This window comes from Morchella sextelata (assembly GCF_020137385.1).
Source record: "Morchella sextelata strain SCLS chromosome Unknown scls_20, whole genome shotgun sequence".
In the NCBI taxonomy this organism is placed as follows: domain Eukaryota; kingdom Fungi; phylum Ascomycota; class Pezizomycetes; order Pezizales; family Morchellaceae; genus Morchella; species Morchella sextelata.
In genome coordinates this window covers 399002-426947 of record NW_025408635.1, presented here as the reverse complement: position 1 = coordinate 426947, position 27946 = coordinate 399002, and the positions used below count along the sequence as shown (strand labels likewise).

The following is a 27946-nucleotide window of genomic DNA, read 5'->3' as shown; positions in this document are numbered from 1 at the left end:
ATGTATTGCCAATAATTGCAGCCCTTAAATTTCCTCGCTTATGTTTACGATATCTGGTAATTATAATGCAATTAACGTTATAGGAAATCTATACACTTTCGAAATCATTACCCTGTCCGAGAAGGGAACTGTGAATGCGAAATTCGAAAATCAAAACAAGTGAGCACAATAATATGACAAGAAAATTAGACCACAAGCGACATTTTCAATAATCAATTATGCTGAAACCTCAGTTGCCGTTCAAGTTCAAGTCTCTAAATCTTTACACGCTAGTACAGCTACGTGATCGTCTCCATCACCCCCGGCCCCGACCTCTATGTCTACACTTGACTCTCCACAACGTCCTGCAGATCCGTCATGAGGAAATCAGAACCCCCCCTCTTTCTCTTCGCACTCGTAGCGCCGCTGCCCTCGGTGATCATGAACCGCATCTTCAGCACCTGGTTTTGGCTTTCAAGCTTCCTATTTTGCTCCTCTAACTTCCTGTTCCTGCTTTCTAGCCTATCAATCTTCTCTTGCAGTTTATCCTCCCGTGCCTCTAGCCTCTCGATCCGTTTCTCTTTCTGTGTGTTCTCGTATTGTAGTAGCTCGATCAATGATGACGAGGACCGCGGGTCAGCGATATTCATCATTGGCTCCTTAGCCGTAGGTTGTGGTGGGGGTAGTGGAGGAGGAGGGCGTGATGAATATTCTGTTTGGCGATACTGCCGCCTTTGGCTAGAGTTTGTGGATTGCGGCGGCGACAAATTTGCCGGCGGGGTGGTATCGCGAAGTGCAGATAGTTCGGGGTCAAAGCGTGGGGGATGGGGGGGGATATTATATCCTGATGATGGACCACCGCCATCTCCACCGAGGTCTGTTGCGAGGGCGTCATGGTCAGTGGTGGTATCACCGCCTTCGTCCTCATCAAAGGCGCCGAGCCCACCGATCTCCCAAGGGATAACCCGGGCCTCTGCGTCCCATGAGAAGTTTGCTGGCCCTTGGAGGCGGTTGTTACTATTACTATTACTGGTGACGCGTGAATCCCTGTGCTACATCAGTCGCAGTTTTTATTTTGGTTATCTATGATATATTTTGCATACCATTGTTTCTGTAACGCGTCACTTGTGCGGGTTTTAAAGCCGTTACTTTCAGCCCAGTTGTTATACTCTTCTGTGACGCCTTGCCACCCCTCTTGGCTCCCGCCCTCTACTGAATGCAATCTCGCAAGCCGAAGGAGTTCCTCGATCTCGGTCTCCCCAAGCCCTGTTCCTCCTCCTCCTCCTCCTCCCCCGCCTTTGGAGGTCTTCCCAGCCCTTGGCTTTGGAGTTCCCGCCGCGGCGGCTTCGGCTTCTTTCGCCTCCACGCGGATGATTTGTTCTCGCTCCTCTGGTGTGAGACCCGTGCATTCATCGACGAGATGACGAGTCCGCTCTTCCGAACGGCCCTTTGGGATCTTTTTATGACAGCGTATACATGACACTTGATATTTGTTGGAGCGATTCTGGAGCGCGGCGTCTTTATTGAAGTATTCAGCCCATTTGAAGGGGCGAGGCATCTTATAATGTCTATAATTGGAAGAATATGTTAGAAACAAAATCACTTATACTCTCGATTTTTTAAGTGCCAAAAAGGAAGAGTACTTTTTTTTTGTTTGTGCGGCTTAATCGATAATAATAGAGACCCGAATCTTAATTCTGTCAATCGTCGACGGGGGGTTGGCCGTTGTTGTTGTGTCGGCGGGGGGCAGGTTGCTTAGGTTGGCAGATCAACAAGTATTAAGCGAGAGTCTCACTCCCCATGAAAATTGCATAAAAGACGTTCTATCCAAGAATATTCCCATTAGCAATGCACGATAGAGAGATAATGCATTTCTGTTGTACAATTGTTTTTTGGTTCTCGATTTCTGGGATGGCCGATGGGGCTTGTGCTGCTGCGGCCTAGTACCAAGCCACGATAGGTTTTCTGCCAAATCCAGTAGGCAGAACCTTTCCGTTGACCGCACCTTAGGTACGGAGCTAGAGTAACTAATTGACTGAGTGGATTAACCGTACCCATGGAGCCCAGGCTCTTAAGCTCCAAGAACTCAAGCAAAGAGCGCATATGAATACCTAATCAGTTATAATTAGCAAGGACAGAAGCTTTGACATTGCGATACCGATGGATAAGAACTTGCACGTATTCTATGAAAGGGTCAACGGCGTAAGGATGGCGAGGAACTGAGTAGCCCGGAAATGACTACATAAGAAAAGTTAAGTAAATACAAATAGCTCACCTTGATTCCACCTTACCCCGCATCATAAAGTACTCAAAGTAGAAGAGTCTAATAATCATCACAATAGAGAGGAATTTGAAAAGGCCAATAGCTTCCCAATCCAAGCTTTTGTATGCAACTCTGAGATTAAATTGTGGTGCATTCTAGCTAGCACGTGTGCGCACACAAATATCACATATGTTTCGCATATAACGCCAAAGGCCTACTTAAGCGATACAAGTACATGTATCTGTCAAGGGTTCTGACTCCCTGCCAAGTAATTACAGTTTGCTTCCTCTCTAATCTAGAGTATTTTTTGATATGCAAGTGTTTGCGCTCCGGAGACATTGCACTGGTATCAGTACGTAGTAGGCCTCTTGCAAAAAGTGACGTACCTATACGTATACTGACTGACCTAGGAATGTGATCAGCGTTATTATAATACTACACCTTTTTTTAATCTCCGCATCAGATAGTCCTCACGTGTACTCCAAGATTGCCAAATCACGGGATCTCCGTAGTGAAAATCGCATTTAGGATTGACCTCGGTTCAGCCCAGTTAAAAATATAGTAGAGGTACGTAGTCACGTAGTGAAACGTTGAGATGACAGCTTCAGCCTTATCGCTGGCACATCCAACCAGCTTTCTCACAATAGTAGTGGAATCAGATTATTTTATTTCTTTTGCTCTTCAGCACCTCGGGCATGGCGGTGTCGAACATTTCGAGAATTCTTCTTTGAACTTCTTTTCACCGGCCAGTCGAGTGATGTGGGTACACCGTATTCAGCTCCTATAGTTCGTAGATCGTGTCAATCCCACTGAAAGTGCTACTGCTTGGATCCCATGGAGCCAGTGAGTAGTACTAGGCATTTCTATGCATCGTTCAACCCACGAGATGCAATTTCAACTGCCAAACATGCACTAGCAATTAGCGACTCCTATGCAACTCAGTATGCGTTTCTTCTCCATATCAGGTTGGGATGCAAGCCACTTGCAACGTAATGCAAGACCTACCCATGAAATCAGCTCCCCGCGCGCCAGTTGCGAAGATCGTCCATTAAAAAGGGAGGAAACCTGAGGGCCGGTTGCTTTAATTTGTGATGAGCCAGGGTTCCGACTACGCGCGCGGCAGCCTAAAGCTAGGGCCAAGCTTTTGAGAGCCTCACCAGGCGAAGTGATGGAAATAGAACATTTCGCAACCCGGGAAATGAATGGCGCTTGTCATGCGGAAATTCTGGCTGAAGACGCTGAAGCCACTGAACTGGCTGATTACATATTGATTATTGATGTCATCAGTCGACAAGGGTGATGTCGATTTGATCATATTATGTCACTCGGTTTTCTACTGATCTCTGATATGATAGTCTATAAATCTTTAGTGATTTGATTTCAAGAATGATCTGATCAACTGACGTTATGTGTATGTAGTAGAGGCCCCGAATACATTAGTAATTCTACATAATTACAAGTAGTCACAATACCGGTTACTGTAACTCAAATCGGAAAGAAATGTTCTATGGTACGTTGTAGGCTTGGGGAAGTGCTGCCTTTCCATATGTATACTGTCTTGCTTAATGCATAAAAAAATGGAAACCTATGGTGGTCCGTTGAATTCTAGACAGATCCAATAATACTCTGACAACCGAGTTGTGTTGTGAGTATATACATGTAGTAGTATTCTTAAAGTTAATGAGATGAAATATGTCGAGGTTTTGATACATCCAATCACGGCTTCTCACTCGATGGTACCAGACCCCTTATATTGCCCTGGACATTGTGGAGAAATGAAGCCATGGGTTGATATTTCTCTTTCAGTGGACTTTTCTAGTAATAGTAAATGAGGATAACAAGTAGCTGAGGGTTCTTTTTGATTCCGCCCCAAAACAACCGCTACACGTGCTTACTTATGTGTATGTGTGAGTGTACTGCAAGTGCGTTACTAGCTACATGTACGTAATTGAGAACTAAAATTTATCCGAAAGCAACTAGCGGCAACTAAGAACATGAATCCCAGATACGTGTAAGTAGCGTTAGCTTACATTGTATCGACAGCCTTGGGCGGGGAAGTTTCTGGGACGTGGTCGCAAATCTAGGAAACGCCCTTGTGCAACGTCATCAACATCTGAGATTGACTTTATACCATGATCTGATGAAGAGCATTGTTACTTAACTACATGTACTTCTTCTATCAACACCAAAATCAAAATCAAATTCAACCCTTGTTCACGCTTATTATCTCTACCACCCAAGTCCCCTTAATTAAGCTTGCGTTTCGATTGTTACGGATCCATGGTATATTTCACATGACCTACTCTGTAAGTCACCGGCCTACCACTTGATATAAATATTTTAGTGATCAGAGCGCACGTTGTGTTCTGATTAAAACTCTAGTATTTACTTCAATGAGAGCCATTCTAACATTGCGAAAGCCTCTAGCTGACTCGGGTTTCTAGGGGATGTCTTTCACACTAGCCTTGCCTTCACATAGATATCTCGTGAAAACACAACGAACTACATACATCCTCGCGTTGATAGTATACGTACAGATATCGCACCGCAGCAATAGCTACTACACAGATTTCCTCCTTTGGGATCCAATGATATACGAAGGTTACATTAGTCACTTCCGGATGGCCTGGCCATAATGAGCAGGAGGATAAGGAGAGAGAGAAGGAGAAGTAAAGTCTATTCACATCCCCCACGAATTTTGTGAGAATTACTATGATACTAGATACGCATAGGTTAAAAATCTAAACAATTTTCATGGCATCCTACTACACAAATCCGATGGAAACTAAAAGCAAAGATGGAAGCACGGAAGGCTTCGTTGAGGTCATGAGAAACCAGCCTGGACATTCCTGTTTCGGGTTTGAAGGTTATCAAGGCTCAAAGGTATATATTCATGTTTCCCCAATGCCTTGCTTGGAAAGTAACTGTGTAAAAGCAGTCATTGATATGACGGGGAAAGCGAGTTTCCCCAGGTAGGCTGGCAATTTAGGCAATCAAAGGATATATTCTACTGCTGCTAACCTATTATTTGTGCGTCGGCCAGTGTACTCTACTTCCGGTGATATCTCAGTAAACAGGGTATACATTTACAGTTCTCCCTATGCAACCAGATGGAAGAAGCGGGGATATTCTTTCGGGGCTGGAGAGTCCGGCGATGATTCACGTGGTGGGCAATTGAAATGGTGCCGGTCGTAATGTCATTTTTACCATTAATGAAGGCCTGCCGAAATATGACACGGCATAGCCGCAGCCCGACGACGAATTCTCAGGTAACGTGCATCTAGAAGCTCTCTTAACGTTCGTGAGGCATGGGCTATCGAAGAATAGATAAAAAAAGAAAAAAAGAATGATCAAAGATCCTCATAAAGCGAGATTTACCACCGGCTGGACATTACTATTACAGACTATGAAGGCTCTATTGCGCACAGTACTTAAGCTTGTCGCCTAACTCTATAAAAAGATTTCTCAAGGCAGAATAGGCGAACCAGCTATGGAAATGCACATAAAGTCGTTATCGTGCGAATTAAGCAGTCAATATCTCCTGGCGAGTATGCAAGGATCGAAGTCTATTAATCATGCACGTTTTCATCATCATCGTCATCATCATCATCATCCTCTTCATCTTCGTCTTATTCATCTTCGTCTTATTCCTGCTTCTCCCATCATCCTCAAGCAGATATATATTGTGCGCAGAAGCCGGTGCATTCGTGGATTCTAGTTGACGACAGCTGCATTAACATTGAGAAGAAGAGGAAAGAAAAGAAGGAATACTCTTGGGATTGGGCAACTGACATGGAGATGTTCTGAGCGCGGTGCTCAATCAGTATGTGATAGTCCCATCCGCCCCATCCTCTTGCGATAATCTATTAACAGTATCTATAATCGCTACATATCATTCAATGAAATTGAAGCTACGGCTCATGCCACGATATATATATGCACATGTATCTGAATAACGCATTTCGCACATGTGCGAACTCAACTCAACACAACGTGGGCTCTAGAACGATATGTTGAACTAGATCCAATGGCTGCAACTCAACGTAAACAGAAAGAAACATGCACTCTGTTCATATGCTGCATAGCGATTGGTTATCTTAATACTGAGCGGCTGGCAGTGCGAACGCTTCCAGGATAGAGCTTCACGATGTGATTAACCTTTTATTCTCGAAACGAAATCTAGAAACGAAATTGTTTGTCATTGACATTAAATTCGTTATACTAATGAAAAGCACTTGATCCTCATACAGGCATGCTGAGTGCATATTTGTGCATTATTCACATACCCGGAAACTCATCTCACGCGACCACGCGTTGGCGAGTAAGAACACACAGAGCTCATGTACGTTGAGATTCACGGAAACTTGCACGACGTTGAATCTTACATGTTTAGACATTTACCTATTCGCCCGTTATTAGGCGCTAGGTCGGCTCTGCGCCTGAAGTCTATCTCTTGAGGGTGCAATTAGCTGGTCTGCCGTCTTTAATTTTACTACATAGGCCCATTCAGAGTCGAGACCCCGAGGACGCTCCCAATTCAAATCTCTCGCACGTGAGTGATCCACGTGATCTGCTTATTATTATTTTTATTTTTTGGTTATGGGGCTCGCAGAGCTAGAGCCAAACCCTTGGATAAAACGACAGCGGCGGTGCAGTTAAGGCGTCATCAACTCGAAAGCGAAACCATAAGCAGTATTGCTACTGGCTGGAGGGCGAATTTAGTAGATTACATACATGTAGTTGTGGTTCTCCCAGCATACTTTACTAGTTCAAGCCTCTCCCGTCTCCGGTGGGCGGGTATCGTATGGGGGGTTTCTTGGTGAAGTACGATGAATGTGCCCCCATAAAAGTGCAGCTCTGTGATCCTGAAGAGCCTTTTTGTGACGAGAGGAGGGTAAATTACTGATATCTGCTTAGGTTAGAAAGGCGTGCATGGTATGCATGCAGAGTGCTCGGAAGATTTTTCGTTCTCATCGAGGAGTGTGATGTTTATTATTCGATGCCGGGAAATCATGGAGGTCCTGCTTGCTGTCTACCGTTAATTACGATGGCATGGTCAGATAGAAGGAACCTTTTTCTTCCTTCACGGTTGCGTGGTATAGGTATTTTCTGTTACTCGCTGCAGGTCTGTAGATCCAGGAGGAAGAGCTGGAACAAAACAACTCACAAGCGGCTGAATGGGCGGGTGACATCAGACTGACGTCGGGAATAAGCAGAGTTTTCCCAATTTTTGAGAGAAGCGTCCTCAATATGGGCCGCCGCCCGCCGCGCAGGCTCATAAGTGATCACTCGTTCGGTTGCTAAGTAAGACTCCGACTCGTAGGTATGACAGTGGGTAATACACTAATTCTCCACTAAGTATCAAGCTTTGGGTCAAGGAAGAGGGGAGAAAGCAAGGACCCCGGGGGGGGGGGGGGGGGGTTGGTTGCGCTGTCCGGTAGGGTCCGAGTGAACGACAGCAAGTCTTGCTATTCTTGGCGCGACGGGTGTGACTGCCCTGTGGGGTCATTCGTAGGTTCTGTATGAAACCTTTTTTTTTCTTGACAGAAACCTTTTTTTTGTTCTCTCCCCCCGCTTGGAAAAGGTTTGTATGCCTACAGTAGGGGTCACGTTCATTTCATTTCCTTGTTCCAGTTGAGCGAGTGGGAGAAAAAAAAATAATGGGCGAAAAAATGGTTTCTTTTTCGAGAAAGAGAGACTCGTAGTGAGAACAAGAGAGAGAGGGAGCGAGAGAGAGCGAGTCCAATTCGCAAAGGGAAAAGCAGGGTCAAGTGACTGCAGCATGGGAGTGGGAGGGTTCTTACATAACCCTGCAAGTATGTAGGCGGCTCACTTCTTGTTCGCCAAGGACCGGAAGGGAGGGGGAATTCGAAAGTTCGAATCGTCGATTAGATCCATGGAAAAGCGGAGTCTGTCAAGTGAGTCCAGTCAGAGTCAAGGAAAAAGTCACTCGCACGATTCTCGCTCTCACTCACACACCCGCCGCTTCCTCCACTCTACTCCGTTTCGCTTGAGCACTCCACAACCAACAACAACACCCTGCTGTACTGTACTGTACTCTCTACGTTTTTTTACTTGCCCTCCTCTCGCTCCTCATATTCCTGTGAATGAGAAGAAGAAGAAGAAGAAGCACCTGGTAAAAGTAGGTCGTTTCATATCATAGGTAGAAGAGGAAGAAGAAGAAGAAGAGAATTAGGTAGTCTTCAGTCGGTCGCCTTTCCAACGAGTCGACTACTCCGCTCTCACTACAGTTCTAGCTCCTCAACAACACCGATCGATACTACCATTTCTATCTGGTGTGTCTTTTTGGCTTTTTTTTTTTTTTTTTCGCTGTCTGGGTCTAGGTGTCGCTGCCTACTACCTACTTACCTGCCTGCCTCTGTCTGTCTTTGTGCCCCGCTCTGCCTCTGCGTGTCTGTCTGTCCTTAGATCTGATCAGTTGCGCCGAATCCCACAATCCACTCGCATACATACTGCTGCTACATACCTACATACCACACCTTACCCACTACCCACTGTTGCTTGATCTCTGAACCCGAACAACGTTGCTTCCCTACCATCCATATATCCACACATCCACAGATCCACACATCCATACATCCATACATCCATACATCCATACACCCACACATACATTCTACCTTTCATTACCTAGTAGTAGCTGTCGGGGGAGGACGAAGAAGTCTGGAGACCTTTTCCACGACACCACCACCACCGCAGCGTCCACAATCACAACCCACCCACTCTCTCTTCCCACAACCCTTTTTTCCACCAGTGCATCCCGCCGCCTTGTCAGTTTTTTCTTAGTTAGTAGTCAATACCGTCGCTCCCTCACAACGACGACAACGACAACGGCCACGACCACCGCGACCACGACCACGAACACCATCACGAACACCACCACCACCACCACCACCACCACCTCCACCTCAATAATCACAACCATACCACTCAGCCATTCATCCATTCACTGATCACCTCGGGGGTCCACTCACCTGCAAGCACGGACCTCCCACACAGAGTACCTGTGTCCTTTCCCCTCACATCCCCTCACATCCCCTCCTCTCTTTCCTTATCCCTCCCTCGTCTGATCGTCCACGGGCAGACAGGACAGACCCACAGGCAGGCAGGCAGGCAGGCAGGAAGGAAGGAAGGCAGGCAGGCAGGCAGGTAGAGGCAGGCAGTAGTGCAGTGACCGTGAACGACGATACTCCTCTCCCCCGTCGATACTAAGGCCCTGCAATATAGTTAGCAGAAAGGAATCCTTTCTTACCTTCTCCTACCACCACCACCGAACCCCCCCCCCCCCCCCCCCCAAATCCACATACACCAGACCCACCATGGCCTCTTCTTCCCATAACCCCCATCATCTTCACCCCCAACACCATCAGCTGCTGCTCCAACAACACCAACAGCACCAACAGCAGCAACAACAGCAGCAGCAGCAGCAGCACCACGCTGTACACCATCAGCAGCAGCAGCGTCCCTCCACAAAACAACCCAACCATCCCATAAATCCCTCCCCATCTCCTGTAATGCCCTACCTCGCTGCTGCTGCCGCGCCCTCAAACCCATCCAGCAGCTCATCGTCCCCCGCCGCACACGCATCGGAGCCCCAGGATCATGAGCGCCCGGTCAAGCGACAGCGGACCAACGCCTCGAACATGAAATTCCCGCCCCAGGCGGTCAATGTCGCACACCCACAGCAACAGCAGCAGATCCACCAGCGTCACCACCAACAGCCAAAGACGGACCCGCCGCCCCAGCCGACCATTGTGCAGCCCCCACCCCCGCCGCCGCCACCCCCTCCGGCGGCCCCGCCGGCGGTCACGTCGCCTGTGAGTGCGACGTCGAGTTCGAGCGTGCCGTTTCTGCGCGTCCAGGAGCAGGGGTCCAGTGAGACATTTGCGCTGCCCCTCGCGGCGGTGTCGAATTGGGATGTTTGTAGACCCTTCCTCTTCTTCTTCTTCTTCTCCTGTCCTACCCGATATGTCTCATCCATATTGCCGTATTGTTGAAGATTCAAAAGCCATGCTTTTTGTTCCTCCCCCCCCCCCCCCCCCAACGTAGAAAGAAAGGTCATCTAACACGTGCGCCGCACAGACGCTCGTAACCGTTCTCCGAGAGCTGTTCGCAAAGCCTCCGCACTCGACGCCGAAACTGAAGACGCACCGCGGCGACACCATAATCAAGCCGCTGATCAAGCACTTCCTCAAGGACGGCGTCCACCTCTCTGTCGCCTTCGACGACCACGCACCCCCCCACCCGCAGCAGCAGACCGTGGTAGTACCCCAACCGGTAGTGCAAGCGCCGCAACAGACCCACGTCCCGGCACCCCCGCAGCTGCAGCAACAGCAGCAGCAACAGCAGCAATCCCACCACCCATCCCCCGTGCCGCCCCCGCTCACAATCACCGCCAGCAACCTCAACCCCGGAATCAGCGCCTCCAACACCAACGGCAACGTCAACGGCGTCAACGGCGGCGGCGGCCCCGGCGGCGGCAACAGCAACAGCAACAACAACAACGGCGGCGGCGGCAACGCAAACGGCATAATCCCCTCCCCAACATTCCCGTCGCAGCCGCTCCCCCCCGCGCAGAACCCACCAACACCCTACTCCCCGCCGCTCCACACCTCGTCAACACCGTCAACACAGTCCTCGTCGCCCCTCACATCCATCTCCGCCGGGCTGTCGTTCCCGGCCCCCGCGCCCGCCGCGACTCAGATACCGATGTACAAGATGTCGCGCTCGCTGTCGACGGTGGCCGGGCTGTGGCAGGAGTGGAAGCAGGGGCTGGGCACCGAGCCGTCCGTCGAGAGCCTCGAGGCCCGCTACGGGCCCAAATGGCGCACGTCGCAGGCGGAGCGCAAGTTCTACAGCAGGCGCAAGGTCATCATCGAGGAGATTACGAAGCGCATCAGCACGGGCATGGAGGCGTGGCGCGCCGTGGAGGAGGTCGAGGAGGTCCGTGGCGGGAAGAGCCTCGACGGGCTGAGCAAGATGATTGTGGAGCGGCGGAAGAGCGCCGTGGGCGGGGGGCAGGGCGGGCGCGGGCGGGGGCGCATCGGGGCTCCGCAGGGGCAGGGCGCGCAGGAGGAGGATGATGAGGATGATAACTGGCAGACTATGGGATAGGGTGGGGTAGGGTAGGGGAAGGTGGCGAAACGGACTTTGTTGGAGTGGTGTTCTAGGTGTTTGTGACGGTGCTTTTTTCTCTTTTCTTTTTTTCCTTTTTTTTTTTGCGGCGTTTGTTCCCCTCTTCTTTTGTTCGGCTTGGCTTGGACCTGGTTTGTTGTTGTGGTTGTTGTGGTTGTTGGTGCATTTTACCACTGGCCGTGTGTTGGGAGTATCTATCGTTTTGGATTTTTTTTTGTTTCCCAACTAAGATTGAGTTGGGGCGAGTTTAGCCCTACTACTACTTACTAAATACATCGGCTACAATCCCCTTTCCTTCGTTTTCCTTCCCTGCCCTCAATTTTTTCTATAGCCCGCTGGATCTTTTTTGCAGATCGCCATATATCTCTACATATATATTGTCATCTTTTCTTCTTTCTCCTTTCACGCTCGTTCTAAAATTTCATTTCTATATATCTAGTCTGGTCTGACGACGGGGGAAAAACTCATGGGGGGAAGGGGGGAGAGATCGATGAAAAAAAAATCGGGAAAATTGGTTGGGAGCATTCATTCATATGATCATTGGCATTGGCATGGCATTTTGGGGGGGGGGGGGATATCCGGAAAAATCTTAAAAAAAAAAGTTCATTTTGCGGGAACCACGCGTGCGGGAACCAGGGGGACAGGGAAGGGGGTTAAAAAAAAAAACGGAGTTTTGTTTCTATTTACTTTTTCTGTTTGTTCAATGGGCTGTCTTTTCGATCTGGCAATCATCCATCCACATCTATCAGTCGCTTTTTTTTTTAACTTTTTTTTTTACGTGATATATTATAAACCGTTTTCTTCTCCCCCCGGTTCTTGTTTGGTTTCTGGTTTTCGGCTTTCTGGTTGGGTGTTTTTTTTTTCGGCGGGATTGATGATACCCTGGAGGTTTCTTTTTTATTCTTTTCCTTTCCCTCTTTCTTATCTTTGCGGTTCACGGGGGCTTCAGGGTAGAGATAGTATTGGTTGGAGAGGTGTATGTAGATATCGATCATGGCCTGGAATGACACATGTATTCATGCGACGCAATACATACAATGTGCCAGTCCGTGCGGTGCGGTCTGATAACGGCGGGTTGGGCTGGATTGGTGGCGAGTGATATCCTGTGATGGATGTGTCGTTCACGATGTGTTCGGGATCTGAAATTACATAGTCATCAGTGTATGGTTCCAGTTTTGGAATTAGATAAGGGGTGCTGACTCGTTTTGTTTTGCCTGAGTGCTGGGCGTCTGGTGGGTGCGGGGAGGGGAGGGGGTTCCTCAGGCCGGAGTGGTTGTGGTTATAGTTCTGGTGCTGCTGCTGCTGCTGCTGCTGCTGTTGGTTGTACTGGCCTGGGGATAGGGTTGGTGGTGCGGAGGGCTGGGTTAGGCCAGACGGTTGTGGTTGCCTAGCTAGGTGTGTGCGTTTGCCCGCAGCAAACAAGCGGGTTCTGATTGGTCGGATTGGCATCTTTCCCCGGCGATGACTGTTCCTGCGCTGACTGAGCCTGTGGCGCCTGACAAACTGGGTGTTCAGTGAGGATATCAGTCCCGGCGCTGTGGATGGGGGCGGGTAAGTTTCGCTGCACATCTCAGGTTGTGTGCCGAAAGACAGCCCGAGGCGCTGCCTAGAGCGGGGGAGGTAGAGTATTTCTAGAACGGGTAGGATAAGGTCAACACTGGGGAGCCGAGTAAACACTTAGGAAGGAAAGGAAAGGAAAGGAAAGTAACGGTAATGATTCCGCCCAAGTGTTAACTTGTAGGGGTAGAGTTAAGTGAGTTGAGTTGCATGTATCGACAAAGAGCCCAATTAGCGAAATATATAGCCGCGGATTGGACAAGTGTCGATATGGCAGTGATAGGTGTCGATATGACACGTTTGGACAGTTTTCAGGTACGTATACGGGTTCGATGTTTGAAAAGACAGTTTGCGAACCTAGTAGATATCGAGTGATATACCATGACGTAAATTCGCGAGGACGCCTGCATTGCATGTCTAGCGCTTAGTAATTATCATGCCATGTCTACATCCAGAAGGTAGGTCGGTCACCGGTTGTTGTAGGAAGAATAGACCTTTCAATCATTGATACCACACGCCGAAAGAGCACCACCATCCTCCCCACCAGCTAGGGAGCGATCTACGCGTGTAGCAATCACAGTATCTCACTCGTGTTCTACAGCACCGGGGTCCACGCTAAGACTACATGTGCCTCCTTATCTCCCGTTATCACAGCTACAATCTCTTGGCAGATCTTCTGGGGTGGGATCTCTGGTATATATATGTATGCACGCTCCCGGATCATGAATAGAGTACCTGTAATGTAGATTTAGATCGTAATACTGATGGGCTCTATTCCTCTTCCCAGATATCCGGGCTTCTGCGTTTATGGGTCGGAATATCATTACCCCTTCCCCCCTTCCCTAATCTGAGGATAGCTCGTCACTTGGTATACAACAAACAAGCCAAGCCCTATGCGCTGAAAAAAACAAAAGGTTACAAATTTCCAACTAGACGCCTCCATGGGGTACATAGGGCCAGCACGGGGGCGTGTATGTGATTCCCCCCCTCCCCAAAAGCAGTCCGTCGATCCTAGACCTGCGTATAGCTGAGATTGACCCCACCCATACCACCATGCTGACCCATACGTACGTACCCAGCGTCTACAGAGACGTACTGCCGGTTCAAGTAAAGACATCAATGGTATTTTATGTGGTCCCGTAACTACGTACATCCTAGATAAGATACAGACAGTGCATGCCATCATCCCACATCCCGTCACCGTCACCGTCAATATAGCCCCCTCCCCCCCCCCCCCCCCCCCCCCCCCCGGCCGGCCCCCTTTCTCCGAAGCGTAGAAATACAAACTTCCACCCCTTGGAGCCTCCATCGTAGCAAAAAAAAAAGTTACAGATATGTAGGTATATGTATATCCACAGCAAGCAAGTAATAATAATAGTTAATAAAAAGAAACAGAATGATATCGTGCACCGCAACCAGAAGAATAGAATAGAAAAAGGAAAAGAAATGATTAAGACCGTAATGTAATGGATATCTCTGTTTTTGCCTTTCCCCCCCCCCCCCCAAAACCCCCTCCTCCGATTTTGATGTATCGCCCGAACAAACTCCGCCCCGCGTGCGAGCAGATTAGTGGGAGAACCGGTAAACACAGACGTAGTAGAAAGAAAAAAGAAGAAACAGAACAGAACAAAAGACAAACAGGCACCGATATAACAGCAGACATGGCCCTAAAAGCTACAAAGGATATGTCTACACTTCCATCAAAACAAAAGAAACCGAAAACCGAAAACAAAAACCTATCCAACACCATCAAACCCAAAACAAAAACCACCCCCCCCCTTTCTACGTCGGCGGCGGCGCCATACAATCCTCATCATACCCCAACAGCGGCCCCACATAATCCACCAACCGGTCATAAACATGCAGCAGCCCCCGGGGCGCCGCATACTGATACTGGTCGTGCCGGCAGCTCATATAGCACGCATCGTACCAGTTGGGCCGGTTCGTGTACACGCCCAGCGAGTCCTCCCACACGCGCTGCTGCTCCTTGAGCCGCGTGTACATGTACACGTTGAACATGGTCAGCGCGACCAGCCCGCTGATGAGCAAGAAGCTCAGGATGCTCCAGGCCGCGGAGGGGCGGGGGCCCGCGCGCAGAAGGTCGGCGGAGCGCCCGAGCGGGATGCGGCGTGCGTTGGCGTGGTGGAGACGTAGGCCCGTCATGGGGTCGACGAGGTAGGTGGGTGTCTGCGGGGCGCCTGCGCCGGCGGCGGCGGGGGGAGGAGGAGGTCCGTCTCCGGCAGCGGCAGCGGCAGCGGCAGCGGCAGGAACGGGGGCGGGGGCGGGAGGGACAGGTGGCGGAGCGGGGCCTTCTGGCGGGACGGCGGCGGTGGGGAAGTTGTCGAGGCCGATCAGGCCGTTGTTCTTCATCACGAGCATGATGTTGTCGTTGCTGGCCAGCGCCTGGTAGTCGGCCCAGTCCATCGACCTCAGGATATGCCACAGCATCCTCCACGGCCACGCAAGAACACCGAGCGGGTTATGATACGGCACCATCGTCTCCAGCCTCTCCTCCCTCGGCCACTCCGCCTGCCGCACCGCGCGCCGCGACGCCCTCTCCACCCGCCCCGCCAGCAGCCAGATCGTCTTCAGCAGCACGTTCTCCGGCGGGCTGAACTGGCTCTCGACGAAGCGCGCAACCTCGTGGGCCTCGTCGATGGTGAGGCGCGCCTGCTCGTTGAGCTGCTGCAGCCGCACCCGCGTCTCGAGCGTGGTGCTGATGCGCTCCACGTACTCGCCGTCGGGCGCGGGGATGCGGAACTTGCCGATGTATGCGCCGTCGCCCATTGCCGCGGCCCGCTCGCGCCCGGCCACGAAGGCGCGGCGCCGGGGGTCGCGCTCGCCGGGCTGGCCGGCTGCGGCCCGGTCTGCGGGCGCGCGCATGTAGGCGCCGAAGTAGTACTGGCGGTAGGCCTCGTAGTTGCGGCCGGCGGCGCCGCGCGGGATGCGTTGGTCGACGGTCAGGTAGTTGCCGTAGTAGTACTGCATGTAGTCGGCGTAGGGCTCGTGCTGGCCGCGGTCGCGGGGCGGGAAGAGTTGCGGGTCGCGCGGGAGGGCGCCGGCAACGACGGGCTCACGGTCCGGGGGGATGCCCATGCCGTAGTCGTGCGGGTGCGGCCATTGGGAGCGGGGTTGGTCGCGGAATCCTCTGCGTTTGGCTCGGCGGTTTCGGGCTTCGTCTGATGATACGCCGCTGGTATCACCGCCGCCGCCGCCGTCTGGAACTGGAACTGGGACTGGGACTGGTGGGACTGGGGCTGGCGGGACTGGGACTGGGGCTGGCGGGACTGGAATTGGGACTGGGACTGGGGCCGGGACTGGGACTGGGGCCGGCACTGGGACTGGGGCCGGGGCTGGGACTGGAACCCCACCACCACCACCACCACCACCACCACCACCACCGTCACCACCAGCATCTCCTCCGCCAGCAACACCCGGCGCTCCATGCCCCGCCCACCCGCCCCTAAGATTACCACTAGCAAGGCTCGGGGCCGGATCCGTCTGCGAAGCGCTATCCACACTACTCGGCGACCCTCCCGGCGACAGCAGCTTACTCTCCGGCGTCGGGGTCCTCGAGGGCGGCAGTGCCGTTTCCGACGGTGTTGGTGGTGCCTTGATGGCTGCTTTATCCCCGTCCTCAGTTTCTTCAAGGTGCTCTTCTAGGTCTTCCTCCTCCTCCTCCTCCTCCTCCTCCTCCACGTCCAGGTCCACCCGCTCCAGCTCGTCCTCCGAGAACGTCAGATCCCCGCCTTCGCTCGAGCCACTCAGCTCGCCCAGGTCCTCGGGCTCAGAGAGCCGTTCGTCGTCCTTGCCTACGGGGGGCAGCGGCGTGAGCAGCCCCGGGTACTCGCCCGCGAGGTCGGCAATCAGCTGCGCGAACGGGTAGTCGCGCGCCATGTCGAGGACAAGCTCGCGGTACGGGTAGTCCTTCGCCATCTCCTTGACGGCCTCCAGCTTCAGCAGCCTCGTCTGCGTCACGACATCCCGTCTCGCCATCGGCGTTTCCGCACCCCCCAATCCTACTCCTGCTACTTCCAGCAGCGTCTTCTCGCCGCCCGACGTCTCCTGCGTCGGCGTCGTCACATCGCGTAGCTTCCCCTGCTGCTGCTGCTGCTGCTGCTGCAGCTCCGCGTCTTCTTCCTCCTCTTCGGCCACTTTGTCTAAGGTCTTAGCTTCATCTTCATTTTCATCTTCACCGTCGTCTCTGGGCGCCGCCGGTGGCGGCACATAGCCCTCCCAGTCCTTCTCGCGGAAGCCGTGCGGGTACTCACCGATCGTTGTATCATAACCCACGCTGCCCAAGCTGCCGAAGCTGCCGCTGCCATCGCTCGCCGACGGCTCCGAGTTGTACCCCCACCTGTTCTCGTCGTCGCTCGGGCCGTCAAGTTTCACGCCGCCCAGCATGGCCCCCAGCGACGTCCGCGTCCGCCGGAACGTCCCCTTACCCGGCGAGACGCCCGGCGTCAGATGCTCCACGTCCGCTCTACACGCCGCCAGCTCGCCGCTCAGCACCGCCATCTTCTCATGCGACGCCTCCAGCTCGCTCTTGACGCCGCGGATGATCTCGTCGCGCGTCTCGACCGCCTCCTTGAGGCTGCTGATGCGCGCAACATACTTTGTCGCCTCGTCCTTGTTCCGATCCAGCACCCTCAGCGAGTCGAGCCCGTCCTCCTCCACCCTCCCCAGATGCTTCTGCAGCCTTGCCAGCTTCTCGCCCACCCGCGCCCTCTCACCGCGCTCCCGCTCCGCCGCACGCACAGCCTCGTCGCGCTCCTTGCACACCCGCTCCATGTCCTTCTCCAGCGCCACATACAGCGCCTCAATCCTGCCCAGATCCCGGATCAGCACGGCGTTATGCTCATACACCACCCCCACCGCGCCCTCGGCCTCCTCGCACTTGCGCTGCAGCTCGCCCAGCCGCCCCTCCTCGTACTCCGCGCTCTCGACCGCGCGGCTCTCAAGCGCCCCCACGTGCGCCTGCAGCTCGCGCAGCTCGCGCGACCGCGCCTCGGCCACGGCCCACGCGTACCGGAAGTCCGTGAGCACGGTCATGACGTCGAGCGCCGTCAGCGCCTGCAGGTTCTCGATTGTCGTCGGCGTCTCCAGCGAGAGTAGGTTCGGCCGGAACAGCGCCAGCTCCATGTCGAGCTCGAACGGGGCCAGGCCTGTAAGACTGCGTCTGCGGCGGCTGCGGGAGCTGCTGGAGCCGCCGCGGGAACGGCCGCGGGAGCTGGGGCGCGAGGTGGAGTGGTCGCGGTCGTCGCCGGCGGGGCGGAGGGGCGCCATGCGTGGGGGGCCCGGGAAGATGCTTCTTTCTGTGGGGCCGCCGCCGCGGGAGAGCGGGCGTGGGGAGCCGGAGCGGAGGGTTGGGTTGGTGCCGGGGCGGTTGGGGCTAGAGTAGCGGCGGGGTGTTGTGACGCCGGGGAGGGCGCGGCGGCTGGGGGTGGTGGCGCCGAGAGGGGTGGAGGTGCTCAGCGGGGTGGAGAGGATGCCGGTCGTGTCGTCGTTGTATGCGAAGCTACGGGGGGAGGGGGGCACGGGGCCCACAAGTGCGTGCCAGAGCGAGTTGCCCTCCGCGTCTTCATGGAAGCAGGGGGAGAGCGGGGGCGAGCCCGCGCTGAACGGGGGGCCGTCCCGCGCGATCATGGCGGGGTCGCCGACGGCCTCGTAGACCTCCTCCTCTGCCTGCCCGACAGTGCGCACGAGCTCCATGAGCTCCAGGATGCCCTGGTCTTTGTTGATGTCGTCGAAGGCGCGGATGAACTCGTCCTCCGTGAGCAGGAGGTCGGGCGCCTTGTCGATGGTCTGGTGGATTGTGGGTTCGGAGGCTTGCTGCAGGATGCCGTATTTTGGGCAGCCGGGGAGCGAGGCTTCGATCTCGCGGATGAGCGGGATGAAGTCGCGGATGGAGATCTGGTTCATGGGTTAGCACTCGCACATCACACTAGATGGGAGAGAAGGAAGGGGGCTAGCTGGCTGCCTTACACTCCCGGTGCCGTTGGGGTCGAAGCGCTTGAATATTGCGGAGAACATCGCCATGGCGCTCCAATTGCTCTGCTGTTGTCGTTCACTAAATAGTTTCCGCCTGACCTCCTCGCTGCTTGCTCTGCTGTCACTACCACTGCTTCGCTGCGCTTCTGCTTCCTCTTCTACGTCTACCTCCTTCTCGCGCCCTTTCTTTCGCTTGCGCTCTCGGATGCGCGTGCGGCCTCTGTCGCTGTCTCTGTCTCTGTCCGGCGACCCGCTGCTTCCAGAGGATACCGTGCTGCGCAGGAGCGGGCGCGAGGGCGGCGAGGGCCGTGGCGAGAGAGTGTAGCCGTTGCCGAAGCTGGGGTTGGTGCCGAGGCCGGTGCCGTGCGTTGCGTTGCTGGTGCGTTTGCGCGGGAGGTTGGAGGTCTTGAGCGGCGTGAGGGCGAGAGCTGCGGTGCGGCGCGAGGGCGAGGGCGATTGCGGTGGTGCGTGGGAGGGCGAGAGGGGAGGTATGAGGTGGGGTTTTGTGGAGGAGAGGGAGAGGGGGAGGCCCGGTGGGCGGTGGGGGGAGGACATGGTGGTGGTTTGGGGGGTTCTTTGTTGGACAAAGGATGGGGCTTTGTTTGTGGTGAGAATTGGTTGTGGGAGAGGTGGTTGTGAGAAGGTGGTGGTGGAGTGTGGTGTAGTGGAGGGAGAGAGTGGGAGTGTGAGGGTGTGAGGGTGTGAGAGAGAGTGTGTGTGTGGAGGTGTGTGGATGTGTGTAGATGTGTCGATGTTCGGTGGTGAGGTGAAGTTGTTTGGTGGTGCAAGAAGAAGCTTGGGTGCCAAAGCTGTCCAGGCGTCCCTACTTGCTCGCGACTGCGTGGACGAAACTACACTCACTGGCAGTGTATTGCCTAATTGAAACTATAAAGCTACTCAGCACACCTCTCGCACCACAAAGCCATTGCCCCCCCCTCCGCACAAACAAGACAAGAATCGAAGGGGACAAACAATCGCAGTGTTTCTTTGACCCCGAGCTGCTGCACGTCTATTGTCTCCCCAGTGCACACACACCCCTCCCTTGTTCGCTGATGCTTCTTCTTCCGGTCCCTGGTGCTGTGCCTGTTCCTGTTCCGTGGGCCCAGTCGCGCGCGCATCGTCGGGGGTGGGGTGGGATGGGGTGGGGTGGGGCGGGGACGTCGAGGATGGGGAAGAAGCACCGGGAAAGTGAGAGAGAGAGAGGTTTGGGACGACGTGTTTGCGCGAGCTGGGGCTCTGCGGCGCGGTGGTAACCCTGGCCCTGACACTGGGTTGGACAGGGGACGGGGGACGGGGGCTTGGCGCATCTTATCTTATCGCGAGAGGAGGATCAAGGTGCGGTCTCGGCTGGCTGGGGAAGGGAAGCGAGGGATCTTGGTCTCGGCTACCTACTCTATTCGACGGATTCGAAGGGGGGCAAATCTGCATCTGGGGGAGATCGGGGGGCCGCAAGTGAAGGGTCAAGATTGGGCCGGACGGGATGGGTGGTTTGCTATTTCTATTTGGACCTGGGAAGACACACAATTTGCAGACCCTGAGACTGGCCTGGGAATAGATACATGTAGATGCAGAGCACTGGCTACCAAGAGCTATATACTATAAGCTCTACTTGAACTCGTGAGATGAGCTTTCGTGGGCCATGGGGCCCGTGAGCGAGGTTTTGCTGCCAAATTACTTCTTTGGACCTCACGTGTGCAGCTTTGTTTTTGTTTTTGTTTGTTGTTCGGTAGATACATGTAGCTCTGCATGTGCGTGAGTGAAGCTCTGCTATGATATCACCAGAGCTTTTGCTACTGCCAGAGCAGGTACAATTCAGTTGGATGGCAGCTGTCTGTCTCTGACCAAGAACTGTAAGAAAGAGCCTCTGATGTATTGCCCGCGCCCAAACAAATTAGCATACACACTCGATCTCGACATTGAATGCCTCCGGCCCTCGGCCCCGGTGGACGCTGTTCATTGTGCCCGTCAGTGCCGTCCGTCACTAAGAATATCCCTCTCTTCTCTTCTGGAAGCGGCACGGGTGCAACCCAGCCCAGCCCAGCCCAGCCAGTAACATACACACACAGCAGTACCCACCATCCCTGCCCACAATCCCGCCCGGCCCCGTTTACTGACTAAGCGATGAGTACGTTCAGCTCTCTCGTCTGTCAGTCTGCTCCCGGGGAAATACTACTCTGGTTGTAGCCATACATCATCCACCACCACCACCACCACCACCACAGCACGACAAGACAAGACAAGACCCAACCGTCGAATCGAAAACGTACATACTCGGAATACTGAGCTGTTGACTGCTGCTGCTGCTCCTGCTGCTGCGTAGCTCGGTGGTGTGCATCCGTTCGTTAATCAGAGGGGCCGGCAGGAAGCTTGACCTCTCAGTCTGCGTACGTCCTTGGTGCTTAAGTCTCGAGCGAGCGAGGAACTACATCTACACTACACTACACTACACTACACTGCACTACACTGCACTACACTACACTACACTGCACTACACTACACTACACTACACTACACTACACTACACTGCACTGCACTGCACTACACTACACTACACTATACTACATAGCTATACTACATTACATATACATATAGATCGATACCGGAGCCATCGTTAATCGGACCTCTCCATTGTTCCAAAGGATCCAGGGTGCTTGGGGCTCTCCCGCTTCAAACCACACCACGAGCAGCCGGGGAAACCACACTCTACATACACCAAACCTCACCACAGTACACCATCCGGGAACTCCTAACCACCCGTTCTCCTGACTCCCACACCGAGCCCCACAAGCTCACCCACCCACACCCACAATGCTGACCTCCCTCCTCGCCAAAGCCACCTCCCTCCTCACCGAGCCGCCGCCACCGCCGCCCTCCTCCCGCCCCACCAAGACCGTCCTCTTCCGCACACACTTCCGCCTGCCCGACAGCCAGTCCCCGCTGCAGGAGATCACCTGCGAGCTCACCCTCCCCTCGGGCGAGCACTACACCGGCAAGCTCTACCTCTCCGAGTCCTTCCTCTGCTTCTCGCCCAACCCGCCCACCGCCACGTCCGCCGCCGCCGCCACCGCCGGCGTCGGCTTCACGCTGCCGCTGTGCGCCGTGCGCCGCGTCGAGCGCCTGCACAGCCGCAGCTACATGTTTGCGCTCGCCATCACGACGTGGCACGGCGTTGGTGCCGGCGGCGGAGCAAAGGAGGAGCGCATCACGCTGCAGTTCGTTGGCATGCGCAATGCGTGTGAGGCGTTCTGTGATCGGCTGAAGCGCGGGCTGCGCACGCAGATGGCCGAGGTGCGGAATCTGCGGACGCTGGTGGAGAGCTGCTATAGTGAGTTTTTGCTGGGGGAGGGACGGGGGGGCGAGGAGGGCGGGGGCGAGGGCGGGAAGAGGAGGGAGAGGGTGGTGCCGGATGCGGGGTTGGGGCTGCTGTTTAAGTATCCCGGGGATGCGAGGAAGTTGAGGGATAAGAGCAAGATGAGGCTGTGGGCGGAGTATCTTAGAGGTGTGTATTATTGTGGTGGTGCTGGTGGTGTGCCGGGGGGGGGAATTGTGGCTGACTTGACTTGATGGCGGGGTGGCAGAGAATGGTAGGAATGTCACGCTGGTGAGACAGCCGACGTTTCATAAGTTGATACGTGTGGGGCTTCCGAATGTGTGTATATTGCCCCCCCCCCCCTTTCTTTCTGCAGCTTGGAGCGTTCGCTGACGGTCTTTCTTGGCAGCGGCTGCGGGGTGAGATGTGGGAGCTGTCGTCGGGGTCGATCTATCTACGCCTGTTTTCCCCGACACTATATACCGACATCCTCGCCGAGTACGAGGGCCGGCATTCCCACAGCATCGAAGAGATCGAGAAGGACCTGAACCGGTCGCTCCCGGAATACCGCGGCTTCCAGAACGACGAGGGCATCAGCAGACTACGGCGAGTGCTTGGAGCTTACAGCTGGCGGAATGAGGAAGTGGGCTACTGCCAAGCTATGAATATTGTGACGGCAGCGTTATTGATGTATGGTCCCACCCAGTTCAATGATCGTTTTGACAGGAAATTATGGGCGGCTAACACCGGGAACAGATACATGTCGGAGGCACAGGCGTTTTTCCTCCTCTCGACGCTTTGCGACCGCCTGGTGCCGGGATACTACAGTAAGACCATGTACGGCACCCTCCTGGACCAGCGCGTGTTCGAATCGCTGGTCGAGAAGACCATGCCAATCCTGTGGGAGCACCTCGTGAAATCCGACGTGCAGCTATCCGTAGTCTCGCTGCCGTGGTTCCTCTCACTATACATCAACTCCATGCCACTCGTCTTCGCCTTCCGCGTCCTCGACGTCTTCTTCCTCGAGGGCCCCAAAGTCCTCTTCCAGATCGGCCTCGCCATCCTCCGCATCAACGGCGAAGAGCTCCTCGACGCCACCGACGACGGCGCCTTCATCTCCATCCTCAAAGGCTACTTCGGCCGCCTCGACGAGAGCGCCCACCCGCGCAGCGACAACGAGAAGCTCCGCGCCGTCACCCGCTTCCAGGAGCTCATGGTCGTGGCCTTCAAAGAGTTCGCCGGCATCACCCAGAGCACAATCATGGAGCAGCGCGCGCGCCACAAGGACGCCGTCCTCTCGTCCATCGAGTCCTTCGCAAAGCGCACGCAGCTGCGCAACCTCGGCCCCGAGTCGAAGCGCCTCACGCCCCCGGAGCTCAGCGTGGTCTACGACCGCTACTACGGCGTGCTCTATGAGCGCCAGGCGCGCCTGCAGAACATCGCGGAGGAGCTCGAGAAGATTGCCGCGCGGAAGAACTCGTCGCCGGGGCTGCCGGGGGCGGGCGCGGGGAATGGGGAGCGGGGCCGCGTGGGGCTGGGGCCGACGCCGGGGGAGACGGGAATGGATTATGACTGCTTCCGCGAGTTCATGACGGGCATTGCGCCGTGGGCCATAGCAACACCGCATAGTGCCACGCCGCCGTCGGCGCCTGAGCCGCCACAGCAGGCGGGCGGGTTCTTTGGGTACGGGATCACGACGAGCGCGGCGGCGGCGGCGACGGCGGCCGCGCGGAAGAACCTGCTGAACCCCTGGGGGGCCGGGAACCCGGAGCCGGCGGACCACGAGTTCCTGAAGCGGCTGTTCCGGCGGTGGGACACGGGCATGCGCGGGCAGCTGACGCTCGCGAACGTGGTGACGGGGCTGGCCAGCGTTGTGGGCGGCAAGAAGGACATCATGGGCATGATCAACTACTGGTTCGAGCTGTACGACGACGACGGCGACGGCAAGGTTGACCGCGAGGGCATCCTCAGGATCACGGAGGCGCTGCTGTTCGTCACACGCCGCGGCTACGGGCGCGGCGACGAGACGTCCGGCGGCGGCGGCGGCGATGCCGACAGCGACTTCGACGAGGGGCGCGTCCTCAGCGCCGTCAGCGGCTTCACGCGCATGTGCTTCGAGTACGCCGACCCCGACCGACCGCACTCCACGAAGCCCCGCTCGTTCAACGAGAAAGTGGCGGCCGAAGAGGACCTCCTCGACCTCCTCGACCCAGAGGACCCGCTCTCGCCCTGCGACATCGACCGGCCGCCCCCCACACCCAGCGAGAAGGCCAACCTCGCCCTGGACCCCAGCAACCCGCTGCACATCACGCTGCCCACCTTCCGCATGGTCGTGCTCGCCGACGAGGTGCTCGAGCGCTTCTTCGAGCGCGGCTTCGCCGAGACGTTCGCCCTCGTCAGCACGGACGGCACCACCGCGTCAGTCCTGCAGCCGACGCCAGCGGGCCCGAACCAGCGCCCCGGCATCGCGGTGCAGACCACCGCGCTCGGCGGCCGCATGCCGGCGCTGCCGGCGCTGCCAACCTCGCCGGCCATTGTCACGGGCACGGCGAAGGGCCTGCGCGGCGTGCTGGATAATATGGTGAATGATAGCATACACCGCGTCACGACGGAGCTCAAGAAGCGCATGGAGGATATGGATGGGCGTGCGGTGGCCGCGGCGGAGGAGGAGGATGAGGAGGGGGGCGCGGGCGCGGATAGTAAGAGTATTATGGAGACGGATAGGGACTTGTTGAAGGGGGCGGAGGCGGAGACGATTGTGGAGAAGGCGCCCGAGGAGGAGGGGGAGGAGGGGGAGGAGGAGGGGGAGAGGTTGGTGGTGGGGAAGAGGGGGGGGTTGGGGCTGCCGCCGCAGGTGGAGGGCGGGAGGAGGAGTGTTAGTGAGGGGAGGACTGTGGAGTTTGAGAGTTAGGGGAGCGGGGGGGAGTGTGGGCGGTGTATATTTAGTTTTCTTTTAGTGTTTTTCTTTTTTTTTCGTAGTTATATTTTTTTTCTCTCTTTCTTTTATTGGTGGATTTTTCTCTTTTCCTTTTTTTTTTTTCGACTTTCTTGTTCTTTTTCAACAATGACTGGTGTGCTTCTTCTCTGTCCCGTACGTTTGAACTACCATCATCATCATCGATTACTTGCTTACTTGCTTGCGGGTGGTGCTGGTACGTAGTGTAGTAATGTGAATGCGACCGACTCGAATGAGATCTAGCAATCACGATATATGGTATGGTTCGATTGAGGTTGGGGGGAGGGGGGGGGCGGGGTAGGGTACATGTATGTAGGGTAGGTAGGTAGGGTATGGAATTGAAAGCAGAGATCATCTAGAGCTAAGTATTCGGTTTGTCACGTACGTAGTGGAATTTAAGGATGGTCTAGGTGTGGGTTTTGGGATACGGGGTGCTATGATGTGGGTGTTGAAACTTTGGCGGTTGGGGGTGGTTTTGTTATAATTACAGAATGTCAATTGGGGGGAAGGAGTGCTACAACAAAGCATTGGAGCGGTACAATGCGCGGTCTTAATTTGAAGCACATATGTATCTCTGGGTACGTGATATATAGCTCACCCCGATCCGGAGCTAGCTACCAGATGTTCACATAAGCAAGCAAAGCAGCACAGCTCAAAAATCCCGAGACACCACCGAGTGATCCGCGGTGTCCGGGGGCGCTTTCACCCGAAGTAATTGCAACGACAATCAGTAGGTAGAGGCAGGTCCTAGGTCCATCTATTCTCCATCTCCAGCTATCCCTCGTTCTCACAATATACACATCCCCTCCCTCCCTCTCTCCATTACAACCCCACAATCCCCCTCAATCAAATCCCTCCTACTCATCATCAAAGCCCACCGGTATCTTTCTCGGGCGATTCGGAACTACAACACCACCCTCGTTAGCCCTCTCCTCTCTCCCCACCTCCTCCCTCCCTCCCCTCGCCCCACTACCCCCAAGGAAGGAAAAGGGAACCTACTAGGATACGTCTGCGGCACCACCTCCTTATCCGCAATGCCCAACTTGCGCTTCAACGGGATACTCGCAAAGAACACGACGGGGCCCGCGGCGCCAAGCATGACGGACCAGAAGAGGGCGGGGCTGGTGTGCGATGCGTAGCGCATGTAGCGCAGCGGCTGGTTCCAGAAGTAGGGGGTTGTCATGGTTGCGTGTGTGCTGTGTGTTTGGTATCGGGGGTGCGAATTGGTGTGGGATTGGAGGTGTAATTGGGGTTGGTTGGTTGGTTGGTTGGGGGTGGAAGGTGGAAGGGATGGTAGGGTAACTAGGTGGTGCTTGTGAGTGGTGTGGTGGGGTTATCGCGATAAGGGCGAGTGATGGGGTGTGATGGGGTCTAGTGGTGGCTGGCGGGATTATGGTGGGTGTATGTGGTCCACTGGTCCAAAGCTAGATGGCGCCGACTGGGCAGATAAAAGTCCCACATTCCCCATCTACCGACTCTCTTCTCTTACCATCATCAACTCATCTCGTCTTTCTGTCAATTCACCCCACGGTTTATCATCAACCTCAACCGCTGCTCGCGCTCACCCTTTCCATCTACCAACAAACACAACGCCCTAGATACAGGGCCACAAAGCATAAAGGGAAAATGCTAGATCGAGCTTGCCTAAGCTAAGCGTTAACCATCAAAAAAAAAAAAAAAAGATACGAAAAGAGAAAAAAGGAAGATATGATTGGATCTTGGTTTTCTAGATTCTCGTCGGCCTCTCCGGACAACAACGCTCAGTCCGTTTTAAGGGAAAACAAACACTCTGCCATAAGACAGAGGTGGTTACGTTAGTGCAACGCACCACAACTACATGTAGATTGATAAGCTGGTCCTGGGGTCCTGACACGTTACGTACTACTGGATTTTCCTACGTGGAGAATTCCAGTTCTCGCTCCCCTATACAAAAAGCATAGGAGACAGATTCCCAACCGACGGCTCCAGGATGCAAACAGCCCAAGACCTGATACTGACCTCGCCTTCTATACAGACCCAAATAGGTTTTGGGCCACAGAGTTTGTGTGTGTGAGCTTGGCTCCACTCAAGGTCTTCTAAGACGGGCGTTTTCAGGCTATTCGTGATCGTGATCTCGCTACCATAGGCCATGCTCGGATATGAGTATGACGGAGTGATGATGATTGTATTAAGTCGATGCCGAAGCCTAGTTGTATAGAGTCTGAGAAACTAACAGATATGCCTGACCGAGTCCAGCCACGCAACCGCTGAATCGTGGCACAACACCTATACACGAAACCTGTACCACAACGGTAGATACTGCCAGATTTGTCTACGTGGAGAACTTCAGTTCTCGATTATCTCTGCAAAGGCATATGAGACAGATTCCCAACCGACCCAATGCCTGGTACTGATCCCGCTCTGTAGCTTTATCGGCTCAAATAACTTTTGGACCGCTAAGTCTGTGTGAATTCGGCTCCGCGCAAGGTCTTCTGAGGCGGGTGTTTCGATTGCTTGAAAGGCAGCACAGAATAAGCTATTACCTCTATCCTGGGAGCACCTGGAGTAGAACCGTACGGTTACAAATGTCTGGTTCTTTAGCTCGAGCTTACAAATCAATAAGCTCGCCATGTCCGAGCTCACTGTTCTACTATCGGACTATTGAGCAGATACTAAAGCTGCTCTGTTCATAACAGACTGGAAGAAAAATCTTCAAGGACCGGCCATGCCTGCCATAACGCTGGCTGATGCATAT

At 54.5% G+C, this 27946-nt stretch overlaps 6 protein-coding genes across 6 annotated transcripts; 2 read left to right on the top strand and 4 right to left on the bottom strand.

Moving 5' to 3' along the window:
* Positions 1-320: 320 nt before the first annotated feature.
* On the bottom strand, positions 321-1537 carry H6S33_006332 (uncharacterized protein; the record flags this gene model as incomplete). The annotated part of the gene is made up of 2 exons (XM_044838021.1): positions 321-1026; positions 1083-1537. 2 exons carry the CDS (start codon positions 1535-1537, stop codon positions 321-323), a joined length of 1161 nt encoding a protein of 386 aa, XP_044689859.1.
* Positions 1538-1757: 220 nt separating this feature from the next.
* On the bottom strand, positions 1758-2766 carry H6S33_006331 (uncharacterized protein; the record flags this gene model as incomplete). The annotated part of the gene is made up of 6 exons (XM_044838020.1): positions 1758-1802; positions 1863-1919; positions 2029-2090; positions 2255-2265; positions 2629-2643; positions 2717-2766. 6 exons carry the CDS (start codon positions 2764-2766, stop codon positions 1758-1760), a joined length of 240 nt encoding a protein of 79 aa, XP_044689858.1.
* Positions 2767-9582: 6816 nt separating this feature from the next.
* Positions 9583-11377, top strand: H6S33_006330 (uncharacterized protein; the record flags this gene model as incomplete). Its single annotated transcript, XM_044838019.1, has 2 exons — positions 9583-10182; positions 10346-11377. 2 exons carry the CDS (start codon positions 9583-9585, stop codon positions 11375-11377), a joined length of 1632 nt encoding a protein of 543 aa, XP_044689857.1.
* Positions 11378-14737: 3360 nt separating this feature from the next.
* On the bottom strand, positions 14738-19501 carry H6S33_006329 (uncharacterized protein; the record flags this gene model as incomplete). Its single annotated transcript, XM_044838017.1, has 3 exons — positions 14738-17109; positions 17227-18868; positions 18941-19501. The coding sequence occupies 3 exons, from the start codon at positions 19499-19501 to the stop codon at positions 14738-14740; spliced, it is 4575 nt and encodes a 1524-aa protein (XP_044689856.1).
* A 2253-nt stretch (positions 19502-21754) lies between these two features.
* On the top strand, positions 21755-25167 carry H6S33_006328 (uncharacterized protein; the record flags this gene model as incomplete). Its single annotated transcript, XM_044838016.1, has 4 exons — positions 21755-22445; positions 22525-22595; positions 22666-22946; positions 23013-25167. The coding sequence occupies 4 exons, from the start codon at positions 21755-21757 to the stop codon at positions 25165-25167; spliced, it is 3198 nt and encodes a 1065-aa protein (XP_044689855.1).
* Positions 25168-26069: 902 nt separating this feature from the next.
* Positions 26070-26395, bottom strand: H6S33_006327 (uncharacterized protein; the record flags this gene model as incomplete). The annotated part of the gene is made up of 2 exons (XM_044838015.1): positions 26070-26116; positions 26212-26395. The coding sequence occupies 2 exons, from the start codon at positions 26393-26395 to the stop codon at positions 26070-26072; spliced, it is 231 nt and encodes a 76-aa protein (XP_044689854.1).
* Positions 26396-27946: the final 1551 nt, after the last annotated feature.